Raw genomic sequence first — 13,732 nt, forward strand, 5'->3', positions numbered from 1 at the left:
TCAGCTCCATCCCCACCCCCGCAAATAATAAAAAATAAAAGGAGTGAAAAAAATGACAAACCCAGACTGGGAGACATTCTGCACTGCAGCAGTCACTCCTTATCTGTGTGGGAAGCGTTCCAGGGCCACCAGCAGATGCCTGACACCACAGGTGGAACTCAAACCTGTATGCACGGTTCTCTCCTACACATACCTACTTACGATGAGGCTTAATTTATAAATTAGGCACAGATAGAGATGAAGTATTAATTAAATGGAACAATATGAGAAGGGCAGGGAAAGGGGAAAAAAAAAAAGAATTAAGATGCGTGTGTACATGTACCAGCTCCCCACAATGAATGTAATCATGATGTACTGCAAACATGTACTAATAAAACTAAAACACTTAAAAAATAAAACTTAAGTGAGCTGGGCACGGTAACAGACACTTATAAAACCAGCACTTGGGAGGCTGAGGAAGGAGGATCGTTGTAAATGTGAGGCCAACCTGGGCTACATAATAAGACCATGTCTTACCCCCCAAAAAAATATTCAAAAAGATAAATCAATAAAAATTATGTGAATGTGGTCTCAGCCTCTCTCTCGAGATACCTTAGCGTACTGCACTCACCCGCTTCCCTGATAGGATGACACAAGGCTTACGGGATGAGACCAATACGGTGCAGGATGCAGGCACTGGTGAGCCATGGCCCCGCACGGGATGGTGGGACCCATCAAGGCCTCTTCAAAACAGAACACAATTTAAAACTTATGAATTATTTATTTCTGGAATTTTCCTTTTGATCTTTTCAGGCCCCAGACAACCTCAGATAACTGAAATCAAGGGAAGCAAAACCATGCATTAGGGGGAGGGGTGTACTTTCTATTTAAGACTAAAAATGTAGCAATAGTAATTTACCCCAGAGACCTATTTATAAAGGTAGACTTCTCTCCTTTCTCTTTTCAATTTCCAAGTAGGTGTAAAATGTATCTAGCAAATTATTAATGATACCCTCATATAATGACACCTTATTTTTCAAATGCAGTAAAAATGTTTCCAACTGTGTTCTTCTAAAATAGAGTTCTGTTTGGCCTGGTGGTGCACACCTCTAATTCCAACACAAAGGAGACCATAGCAGGAGGATCACCTTGAGTTCAAGGCCAACCTAAACTACATGGCAAGACCCAGTCTCAAAAAAAAAATAGCCTGGCGTGGTGGCACACACCTGTAATCTCAGCACTTGGGAGGCTGAGGTAGGGGGAGGCTCAGGCAGGAGGATCGTTGGGATTTTGAGGCCAACCTAGGATACAAAGTGAGTTCAAGACTAGCCCAAACTACATAGTGAGACCCTGTTTAAAAAAAAAAAAAAAAGAGTTCCGCATGTGTTGAAGATCTGTAGAAAAAACAAAAATATGAGTTGGAGGTTCCAGGCATGGTGGCACACATATCTGTAATCCCAGCACTCCGACAGGCTGAGGCAGGAGGATTGTAAATTCACACCCAGCCGGGACAGTTTAGCAACTAAGCAAGAGCTTGTCTCAAAACTTTAAAATGTTTGTATAAAAGGGCTGGGAAAGTAACTCAGTGTGAAGGCCCTGGGTACGGTCTCTAGTACTGCCAACAAAACAAAAAATAAAAGTGATTCGAAAGGTGCCTTCACATTCAGACCTCCACATGGGCAGGGAGCCTGGCTACACGGCTCTAGCTAACAAAGGCGGCTCACATCCCGCATCCAAGATGAATTGGAAACTGTGAACATACAACAACATACAACTGCTCCCTCGCGTGGACACTCCGAAAGTCCTGAGCGTTCTGCAGAGCCTCATGCAAATGAAGGGTTCCCAAGAAGACAACAGCATCAAGAAGGAAGACAGACCTGCTAGGCCATGGAGACAAGAACACACGATTTCAGGATATCCTCAGTGCCAAGCCTGGTAAGGGCAGCAGCCCAAAATAATGTGCTTCCTGTTATTCTCATGGGCAATAAGCATGGGGGCCAGGGGAGACCCTGGTGCTCTTGGCAAAGGGATGAAGTTCAGCAAGGAGGCGCAGGTGAAGCAGAAAAGGGCTCTCAGGTATGAGACGCCTTCAGGATGAGGGTGCAGGCTGCAAACGCCTGGGTAAAGGAGGGGCCGAGGAGAAAGACCCCAGAGGACTCAGAAGGCTGACAAAATGGTTGGCTTACTCTATAAGAAAATAAATATCTGGTATTTTTCATGGTTTTTTTTTTTTTTTGTCAAGAAGAAAAAGAAGGGGTTGGGGATTTAGCTCAGCGGCAAAAGCGCCTGCCTGGCAAGTGCAAGGTCGTGAGTTCGGTTCCCGGTTCCCGGTTCCCGGTACCCGGTACCGGAGAAAAACCAAAAAAAAAAAGAAAAAAAAATGGCAAATATGCCTGATGAGTTAAGGGTAAAAAATGTAATAGGAGCAAACAAGTAGGTATCAAAATTAGAGATGGCAGTGGGTATGCTGCACATGCCTGTAATCCCAGTACTCGGGAAGCTGGGGCAGGAGGATCCTGAGTTTGAAGCCAGCTGGGACTACATGGTGAGTTCAAAACCAACCTGGGCTGCATAGCAAGACCCTGTCTCAAAAAAACAAAAAACAAAATGAAACAACAACAACAAAAATCACTTAGATCTACTCTGCACCGCGGTGCTCTCCAACACCCAAACTTCCCCATTTCCAGTTAGATCCAGGGGACAGACATCTTCAGAGGCATCTCCTGGCACTCACCCAAAAAACCTCACACAAGTCTACAGTTGTAAACTGTGTCCTCTATGACCCACATGGTTCTGTCAAACTGCTGGAAACACAGGCCCCTGAGCTCACGAGGAGGCTGGAGGGGGATCCTGGTACTCACACAAGTAACTCGCAACAAAAGGGCACCTCGGAAGAAAAGACATCAGGGCACAGGCAGCAGGAGAGGGATAGCCTTGGGAATGACAACCTTAGGATGACTATTCGTTGATGTTTCAGAGATGTGTCTATTAATACAATACCCCAGCAATTTCCAGAGCCATCTATGGCTCCTTCCAGCCTCCTGGTCCCCAGTCCAGGAGTCTACACCTGTGGGCCCTTGCCCTGGAGCCTTTATCGAACTGCAACCTGGGGTCCCCTTTGCATAAATATGGAGCAGCAGCTTTCCCAGCTTAGCTCTGATTCTCATCACTCTGCTAGGAGACATTCTAGTGTTCTGCACTGGGCTCTGAGGTCATTCCTAAAAACCACACCCAAATTCAAGAAAATGAACGACAGTTTCCAAATGTTCAAAAAGTAGCAAAGGAAAGGAAAGAGGCTGCAGATCTGCGCTTGAGGGCGAAGCCAGGAGACAAAGAAGCAACAATGCAGAGAAAATCTTTGGGACAAGGCCCAGCCCTTTGCAATCCTGCTACCCTGGGGCATGATCTCAGACTGAGAGAGCCAGACAGAGATCCAAATAATAGGGGAACAGAACTGTGCACTTGCCTTCTGCCTGCCTGACCTGGAAGGGCCTTACAAGGCTGCCAAATACATACAACAGTCCTTCCGTTCCCACCTGCAGAAGGCACCTGCTCTTGGTCAGGCAGTGATCTCAGGTTCTCCTCAACAGTCCACACCTCTTATACCTACAGATCCAGCCAACTTTCTGAGTAACAGGAGTCAGAATGAATGATGATTACAAAAAAAAAAAAAAAAAGGCTGGGTGTGGTGGCACACCCCTGTAATCCCAGCACTCAGGAGGCTGAGGCAGGAGGATCATTGCGAGTTCAAGGCCAGCCTGGGCTACAAAGTGAGCTCAAGGCCAGCCTGAACTGCATAGCAAGACCCTGTCTCAAAAAGACAAAAAAAAGGATGAATGATGACCAAGTTATAGAGGCTGACTCGCCAGTCCCTACTCAGCAAAACGTGTTGAGGCTGGATGAAAACCAGGCAATGCGGCACCACACAGGAACAGAAAGGAAGAAACATTACACGAACAAGAAAGCCCTGCACCACTCATCCCTACAGTCAGGTTTTCCTACCCAACAGTAGCTCTTTCAGCTTCTGCAGGCTGCCCACATGCCCTCGCTATGACACTCTCCAAAGAGACACACTCCCAAAAAGTTTAGAGCAAAAACGTTTGGAGTTTAGGGGAAAAAAAGGACAGTTTAAGCAGAAATTAATTCCTGGTTTCTCTACCTGTGCTGATCTTGTCATTGTGATCAAACTATAATCTGTGCCCAAGCCGTGGCTTCCTACAGGGTCATCTATCCCTTTCCCCATGTACTTCACCTCCACAGCGCCATGGCCCCGGTTTCTGGGCTCCCCACACCTCCTTCCCCTATCTGGAACCCACAAGTTCTGCCATGCACTATGCCAAAGCAATGCTTCCCTTCCAGGCTGGATTCCCAGAGCAATGCTCTGCCCTGTTCACTGGGGAACATTCGAGACCCACAAAACTACAGCTCTTCCTTTGTCCTTCCTCTCTGCCCTCCTGGGTGCTGGGCACCTTGCACCACGGGTCCGTGGGTACCGATGTCCAACGAAGAGAATATGCCGAATGCTTTGGCTGAGTGCATTGTTCAGCAGCCTCTGCTCTCCCCTCCCACCATCATTACTGCCTTTCACGACCATGTGGACTCGCCTTTCACACACTGTGCTCACTTCATATCCTCTGCAAGCTTTCCTGGGACCCCACATATTTTCTCATAGTAATTAAGGCTCCTTTGCCCAAGGACAGGAAGGGCAGCTAGTGCCAAAAAGTAACAATGTGGCGGCACACGTGTGTTGTCCCAGCACTCTGGAGGCTGAGGCAGGAGAATCCCTGTAAGTTCAGGGCCAGCCTGGGCTATACAGGGTGAGTTTAGGGTCAGCATGAACTGCACAGCAAGACCCTGTCTCAAAAAACAAAACAAAACAAAAACAAACAAACAGAAAGTAACATAAGCCTTCAGGTCCCTCACTCCCAATCTACAAAGACCAAGGTTTCTCCCAGAATTTTAACCTCCACTAATTCTTCCTAAGACTCCAGACTGCTTGCAAACCAATGCGGTAAAAACTAAGCACCTAAGGAGAAAAATGAGCAAATCACCCAACAAACCTCAACCTTGACAGCCTTTTAATTTCACTTAAAATTGAAGACCTATCAACAACACCTCATCCATTTATATCAGTTCAGATTAGCAATCAAATGTTCACATGATAGTGAGATGTAAACACTAAATGTCAACTTAACCAAAACTGAATACAGTCACATCAAAAAAAGGTGTGAAGAAGGGAGATATCAAATTAAAACCTGACCCTCAGCAAGTCAATAAAGGATGCCTCATACTGGGAAGGGAAGAACAGCGAACTAGCAGTATCACCATTTTTGGGAGATAGTCTTGCTACATAGTCCAAGCTGGCCTCGAACTCATGGCGATCATCCTGTCTCAGCCTCCTGAGTGATGGGGTTACAGATGTGTGCCACCATACCCAGCAATATAATTTTTTAGAATATGGAGATAAACAAAAAGAGAAACAACTGGAAAAGGTGAAAGTGGTTTGCCTCTGGGAAGTGGGATGGGGTCAAGGAGAAAGTACTACTGACTTGGGTTAGAGCTTGCAGTAGGGGTAGCGTCATGGTTATCACCACCTCCACAGCAGCCACCGCCACATCCACTGCTTATCCATCTACTAAAACACCAAGCAACATTTTCACTGCCTTCTCCACATTACTTTATGTAATCCTTGCACCCTTCACAAGAGGCAGGCACTAAGTTGGTACCCATTCTACAGATGAGGAAAACAAGACACAGTAACTTTGCCCAAAACTGATGCCCCTCACCAAAAAAAGGTAGCAAGGCTAAGATAGTACACTTGTCTTTTTATAGTATATACTTTACTTTTCCCAAACTTCCTAATTAACGCTGTTCCTGTTCTTGTTGCTGTTATTTGATACTGTCTCACAATCTTGCCTGAGAAAGGAATCAAACTCATGACCCTCCTGCCTCGGCCTCCAGAGTATCTGGAATTACAAGTACACACACCATGCTCACCTATATCAGCTAAAAGGATTAGTGATGTACATGCACACATATCTGCAGCAGCATGTGGAAATAACAATGACCAACTAAATGAGATGTGAGCTGTTTCCACAGTTTATGATAGAAGGCTCAGACAGGACAAAACAGCTATGACACTGCTGTTGTATGAAGCTGTGACGATGTCACTGCCAAGGTCCCCAGTCTGAAAGCCCCTGTATGCAAATGAGGAACAATCTGCACCTCCTGGTCTCCTCATTCACCTCACTATCTAGGACTGAAAAAAACAAACAAACAACACACACACACACACACACACACACACACACACACACACACACACTTTTCTAATCCTCTATCAAGGCAGCTTCCAGGACCCCTGTTGCCAAGGAGATGGAGAATATTCTGATGTATATGCCAAATTAAGAAAGGGAGCTCAATCCTGGGATCTGGGGTACAGTGTTCAACCCAACAAAATGTGCTGAGACTTAACAACATCCCACGTGCAGCTTCAGGAGGCCAATGGCCTGTCTGAGGTCCATCTGTGGACACCAGGATAATATACAGCGGGACAGTATCTCCCAGGAAAACAGGATCTCCCAGGAAAAAAGGACACCTCTGTTTTCTAATCAGCAATTGTAGACACTAGGCAAAGACCAGTCAGTGCTGCTATGGATGAGGTAGGTCCCCAAAGATGTGAGAGTGAAGGCCTGGTCCTCAGTGTGACAAGGTTAGGGTTGGCAAAACCTTTAAGAGGTGAAGCCAACTGGAGGTTGTTGCTCTCCAAAGGGATTAAGGTTGCTCTCACGGGATCCTGTTCATTCCCATGAAAGCTGTTATAAAAGAGCAAGATGTTGCTGGGCAGGGTGGTGCATGCCTTAATCCCAGCACTCATGAGGCTGAGGCAGAAGGATCATTGTGAGTTTGAGACCAGCCTGGGCTACAAAGTGAGCTCAGGCCACTACAAAGTGAGTTCAAGGCAAGATCGTCTCAAAAAGGTACCCCCCCCCAGCAAAAAAAGAGCAAGACAGGTCCTTCTCTGCTCTCTAGTTCCCTGTCTTTCCATGCCATCTCTTCCTCTCACATCTCCCTCAATGCCAGTTGCCCTGCAGCCGTTAACAGAGGCCACACTGATGAGGCCACTCAGTCTTGGGACTTTCAGCTTCCAAGAGTCCAAGCTAAATACACTCCTTTACCTTACACATTACCTAGCCTCAGGCATTTTGTTATAGCAACAGAAAGACCAATACAGTCAGTAACTAGAATGCTCAAAATTCCAAAGAAGGTATACCCTTGGTTACTTAGGAACATTAGCTTGCTTTTCTTTTTCTTTGGGTTTTCTGAGACAGGGTTTTGCTATGTTAGTTCAGGGTGGCCTTAAACTCACTCTCTAGCCCAAGCTGGCCTCAAACTCACGAGATCCTCCTGCCTCAGCATCCTGAGTGCAGGGATTACAGGCATGCACCACCATTAGCTTTCTTTGTAGGAGATGCCATCATCTAATAAAGCCCACAGAAACAGATGCCAGCAGCCACCTGCAAGAGCCCTCCCTCCCCTAGGATATTGCTGATGAGACTAAAATGTTTCTCACTTCTCAAGGAGACTGACATTTAGCAAATCTATAACAAGCTCAGATCCAGTTAACCGTTGTAGTAAAAATAATGCCACATCTTAAGGGACACAATTCCCCAGAGATTTAGAGAGAATAAAACAATTTCCCAAGTGGGGAATGTTTATGTAAAAGGTATCATATCTGTGCAGAAATGCATATATGTAATTGAAAAGAAAAGGTTTTATGAAACAACCAATTAACTGTCCCCTGAGGAAAGGGGATCCAAGAAGACACATAAAAAAAGTACCTACAGTCCCAGAGTTCCTACTCTGGACTTCCTACACTTCCTCTCTGATCACCAAAATGTGGGGTGCTTTCTCTCCATCAGACATCAGCTGGGCACCCTACACAGTACATGCACGGGTCATGGCTCAGTCACACAAGACTGCCCCAACCCTCCAGATGCCAATCATGAGCCCAAGGTTGGGATTTAGAGCTCTACATCAGGTGTTTCCACCACGCCCTCCTCAGGTAGAAGCTGGACATAATTATAAAAACTCACTTCCAGGGAGTCAGAGAGGTCATAGGCATTGATACCCGGGCAACACTTTGAACAGCACTTAGCAGTCAGTGCTCAGTAAATATTTCCTATTATTAGCAGAAGCGTATTGAAAGGGAACAGAAAATGAATACATATGGAAAGATTCCAGGCAGTGTTAAGTGATGAAAGGAAAATAAGGCAGTATGTGATCTTCGGTACTCACTCCAATGGTCTGTCAAAGTTTTACAAGTGTGTTACTTTGGATTAAGAAAATGTGGCAATATATGATAAAAGCTGTTCTTTCTAACAAAAGCCTGAGCCATCTCTCAAAAACACTGTGGCCCAATGATTTCTTGAAACTCACTCTGCCCAAGCTCAACAGGAAAGCAATGCTTTCTGCTATAAACTAGAGATGGTTTCAAGTTAGACTTTTCCAAGAACTGCACATGAGATTCACTTCTCAGAATTCGAATTCTGATGTTAGAATGAGAAGGAGAAAAAAAAAGGCCAAGTTAAACTCCACACAACCCAATCTCATTTTCATGGCAAAAAAAAAACCCTCAATACAATTCACTCAAGACACTTAGAACAGTATCTAGCACAGTTCATCAGTCCTCAGGAAGTGTTTGCTATTATTAGCAGAAGCATATTGAGAGGGAAAAGACAATGAACACATATGTAAAGAAGTCCAAGTTGAATCCCACACAACCCAATCCCATTTTCATGCAAAAAACAAAAACCTCGATACATTCACTCAAGACCTTTTGAGCACCTGCGGCATTCTAGGAGTCAACCTGGGAGAACAAATGAGTGACGAGGTGGAAGATGAAGCACCCGGATGGGAACTTCAACTCAGACTGCAGGGGACTGGCAGAATACACCCGAGGCGGGCAGGCACAGAAGGGCATGAAGGATGAACAGAGGCCAGGCGACAGGACAGGAGGCAGAATGTCAAGCAGAGGCAGCCACAAGTGCAAGGGGGTGGAGGTGAGCTTCGAGATCTGCAAAGAGGAGAGAGAGAGCTGACAGAGTGTGAAAGGGCAGGTGCAGCACGTGGGAGCAACAGGAAGTCAGGTGGGGAGCCGAAGCGCTTACTGGCCAGCCGGGAGGCAATGCTGCCCCAAGACTGAAGGCAGCGAGAGCGCCACTGAAGAACTCCGCAGGAGTGACAGGCATGACCACAGTTGGATCTGTCGAAAGATGACCTCAGCAGCCTTCTGGAAAATGCTTTGGAGGAGGTCCAGCCTGCCAGTGGGACTCAGCCGCTGAAGCCACCCAGGCAAGAATGATGGATGTGGATTGGGAGGGGAAGTGACGCCAGGAGAAAAACACAGCAAGACTGACCGCGCCAGTGGAAGCGCCAGAGAGTGGTAGAGGCAGCATGGACCTGCACTTGGGTGGAGAGAAATAAGTAGTGCAGGTCAGGAGTCTAGTTCTGGACGGATGTAGTTCACAAGCATCAAGCAGAAAGTCCAATAACAACTGAAGAACTGAGAAAGGACGTGGTGCCGAACACAACTGACCAGAGAGCCTCTAGCAAGTGGAGAATCTGGAGTCCAGAGAGGGAAGGACCAGAAAGCCAAGAAGAGGCTTCTGAGGCCGGGCACACAGAGCAGAGACAGGAAGCCAGCCAGCCAGCCGAGAGCAGGAAACAACGAAGCTTCCCAGCGGAAACGGGCACTGCCCGGTGTTTCAGCAAAGCGTGCAAAGGAATCGATAGCTTCAACAGGGTTCAGAGCCTGGCTGATTGTCAGCAACTTCAGCAAGAAAAGCTTCAGCACAGCCGTTAACACTCGCCAATCCCTCTTGACCCGTGACGGCACACACTGACTGTACCACTTACGTGGCACTTCTCACGCCTTCAACAATCAGACTGAAGCCCTCTTGATGCAAGAGGCTGGAAAAAAACATGGGTAATGCATTCCAGCATCCTAGAATTTAGAACTGAGGTGCAAAACAGCCAGCCACGAGACAGGAGGGATGCTGCAGGGCACCGGAAAAGGGAGCACTGTGGGTTCAGCTTGGTAGATGTTTATTAAACCCCGCCCCAGGGGGCAGGTGCTGGGCTGGATTCTGGGTTAGGAGAGACAAGTGAGACGTACACCTGGAAGCTCTGGGAGGCCGGGGGCTTTCTCGAATACGCTGCTGTATCCCAGCACCTCCAAAAGCTCACAGTACACTAAGTCACCAACTCATCACAGGAGGAGACCAGTTCCTTCAAGAGCAGGAAAGGGCAAAAGCTTCACGAGACATCTGTGATCTGGATTAAAGGAACAGCAGGAATTTCCGAGGCATATGGAGACTTGACTTTCCTGTTTATGTGTCTCCTCATCCAAGCCGGCTGCTCCCAGAGTCACTCAGATTTTGTGAACGATAGCAGAACACTGCCTTGTGCTAGCAGGGGAAGCAAGGCGCTGAGAGGAGGGGCAGCTGGAATAATCCATTTCTGTACTTGCTGGCACTTAACCCAGGTGTGTTCACTTTGGATCCTGCACTGAGCTATACACTTAAATCTGTACACCAGGATGTTTTCTATTTTTAATTAAAAGGTTTTTTTAAAGGTAATGTTGGTAAACTGCTTTTCCTTCCCCCTAATTACCCATTACAAAGCAAGTCGTTTTAATACTGTTAAAGAAAAGGTCCAACTTAACTACAGAAAAGAATAGCTAAGGCAGACAACAAACTGGTAACAAGAGAATAACAAAACTGAAAAGTCTGCCCCAGAAGACAGAAGGCGCCTAACACCTGACTCCTTGTCGCCCTTAACGACAAAGAACGCCCAGGGCTGGAAGTAACTAACATGACATTAGCCTGTGACAACTCGCTGTAACTAATGGCTCGTTAGCCACTCTGAGGCCCCATTCCTGGACACCACCCGGGAGCTGGGCCAATTAGAATCGGAGAGCAAAGGCAGATGGGGGAATTAGTGCAAGATACTGTTGACTTGAAGGTAGGCATGCATGGTGATGGTGCCACACATCAGAAAGCTCAAGTGTCCTGGGAGGCTGAGGCAGGAGGACTGAAAATTGAAGCCCAGCCTGGGTAACTCAGAAACTTAGAGAGACACTCATCTCAAAGTTAAAACAGGGATGGGGATGGGGGGGCTGCAGGTGGAGCTCAATGCAAAGGTCCTGGGTTCCATCCAGAGTAATGCCAAAAAAATAATATGGTAACTTCAATTGATAGCAGTCATGAAAATTGCCAGGACAGTAGATTTTTAGTGTTCTCACAACAAAAAATAAGAGAAGAAATGGATATGTGGGTTAGCTTGACTTTGTCACTCAACAATGTAAACAGTCTCAATGTATAGACACAAATGTATAAATTTTTATTTGCCAATTAAACCACTGTATACTAAGAAAAAACTCAAATAAAGACCAATCATCTGGTGTGGTGGTGCTCCTGTAAGCTCAGCTGAGACAGATGAGGCAGGAAGATCACTACAAATTCAGGGCCCACCTGGGCTACATAGCAAGACCCTGACTCAAAAAAAAAAAAAAACCAAGAAAAAAAAGACGCTAATCGAAGAGCCTGTTCTCACGTGGGGGCGCACACCTGTAATCCCAGCACTCGGGAGGCCCAACAACTCTCCAACCAGGCATCCGCTCCTCTCCACAGATGGAGGACAGAGTTCAGAAGGAACAAACTGAACAAACTCTCCCTGAGCGGGACAGGGACGTGAAATGAACACAGGACAGGCAACTGCAAAGCCCAGGTTTTTCCCACCCAGCCAAGCCCATCAGGCTTACTTCACCCAGAAAGCACTTTCCCGGCCAAACAGAGGTTCCCAAGTCTCACTGAGGCAGAGACACGTCAGAGATTCAAGTCTGTCAGACCAAACAGAGCTGGGACATCACCAGGACGCAGCAAACTCCCTGTCATGGAAGAAGCAGGATGGAGTTCTTAGAGGATGTGTCCAAGACACAGCCTGCCCGATGCCAGCATCTCCTAAGTTGCCCAGGCTGGTCTACAACTCCTGGGCTTAGGTGACCCTCCCGCCTCAGCCTCCAAGTAGCTGGGACAAGCGACTGACATTATGCCCACATTGCTGATGGCTCTGCCTCCAGACACCCATTGGTCAGCCCTGTGCTCAGCTGAGTTCATGTGCTCAGGAGTCAGGCAGGAAGGCTCACTTGGCTTGTACCCTGTCCTCGAGTATTTACTGCCTCTTGTCCAGAACATCACTCAGTATTCTGCTCCTTCAGCTCCCAAGGGTTTGCCATTTCTACAAAATACGTGAAGAAAAATGTAGCCAGTGTGGGAGGCTAAAGCAGGAGGATCACAAGCTTGAATGCAGCCTGGGCAATTTAGCAAAACCCTGTCTGAAAAATTTTTTAAAAGTGATGTGCTGTAGCTCAGTGCAAAGGCCTTAGATTTGATCTCCCATACTGGGAGGGGAAAAAAAAGAGATAATATCAGCTTTACACATGTGGAGGCTTCCGGTTTTCTGCTTTCCACAAAATTAAAAAAGGCCAATGGATGACAAAAATGACAAGCTGGCTGATTCATAAAAATCCATCAAGTTCTGACATACACAATTGAAAGGTAAAAACAGTGACCTTAATATAACAAGGCTCCTATGTAAGCAGGTTCTTCAAACTGTAGACAACTGAAAAGTCTTCTTCTACATCAAACAGTAACACTTCAGAGTCATGAATCATTGGAGGTGGAGGTCTTCATCTACAATAAGCTCTCTCTAAACAGCATGAGACCAGTTTGCAGAGGCAAAGATAGCAGATGTGGTGGTGTAGACCTATAATCTCCAAAGGAGGCTGAGGCAGGAGGAATTGCCGCAAGTTCAAGGCCAACCTGGGCTACATAACGAGCTCAAGAACTACATAGTGAGACCCTGTAGCAAAAAAAAGAAAAAGCAGCAGTCCTGGGGACATCACACATGGCCTGAGGGATGCAATACAGAAGCTCAACTCCACAGTAACATATCACGTTGGGCTTTGGCCGTGTAGGCACCATATAAAATTCTTACCAAAAGCCTGGAAGAAAAGGTCCCATTGTTCACCCGTCCTATAAGGTCCTGACAGGTAGAAGTCGGCTTCACAGGACTATTGGACATATTCCCAGCAGTTCACCAGGGAGTAACTGAATAAAAATAATGGCTTTAAAGAAAGGGTAGGGAAACTGATGCTAAGGAAATAAGCATTTGTAACAGCCAGTCAGCAAAGCAGGCCCTTTTCACCCTCTCCCATTGTTCAAAATCCTCAAAGCACACATTTGGAACTACTGTCCCACTTCTGATCAAAACGCTGCCTCTTTGAAAAGGGAAAGAAAAATTACTCCCTGAAAGCTAATGTTTTCCTTGGTTCTTTGTATTTCGTCAGGTCATCACATTCACTTGTGTGGCGATGCTATCTTTATGACTACATAAATACTGTGCCTGGCTCTCTCTCTGTGAGTTCCCACTAGCCCCACTCTGGCATGTGTGTGAACTGAAAGCTGATGATTATTATTTGCTATCAACTTTTATACCATTTTGTCTTTTGATAAATCCAGTCTTTTCCTTTTCATTTTCATGTAATTTTTTGAGGTCACTGATATAAATATTTCACTTTTAAAAAGTTTTGACCTAGGGGCTGGGGATTTAGCTCAGCGGCAAAGAGCCTGCCTGGCAAGCGCAAGGTCGTGAGTTCGGTTCCCGGTACCGGAGAAAAACCAAAAAAAAA

At 46.3% G+C, this 13,732-nt stretch overlaps 1 protein-coding gene across 2 annotated transcripts in view; it reads right to left on the reverse strand.

The window, feature by feature from the left end:
- Uck2 (uridine-cytidine kinase 2) overlaps positions 1 to 13,732 on the reverse strand; it is a 109,869-nt gene that overhangs the window by 48,196 nt on the left and 47,941 nt on the right. The window contains exon 1 of one of the 2 annotated variants that reach the window (XM_013521374.1): positions 9,150 to 9,283. The exons of the other annotated variant lie outside the window; for it this stretch is intronic. Within the exon in view, the coding sequence (XP_013376828.1) occupies positions 9,150 to 9,230 (81 nt within the window). The 5' untranslated portion in view covers positions 9,231 to 9,283. Of the gene's footprint in view, positions 1 to 9,149; positions 9,284 to 13,732 lie in introns of those variants that run through there. 2 annotated transcript variants of the gene reach the window in all.

This window comes from Chinchilla lanigera, unplaced genomic scaffold (genome assembly GCF_000276665.1).
Source record: "Chinchilla lanigera isolate Chin_1 unplaced genomic scaffold, ChiLan1.0 scaffold00061, whole genome shotgun sequence".
NCBI lineage: Eukaryota > Metazoa > Chordata > Mammalia > Rodentia > Chinchillidae > Chinchilla > Chinchilla lanigera.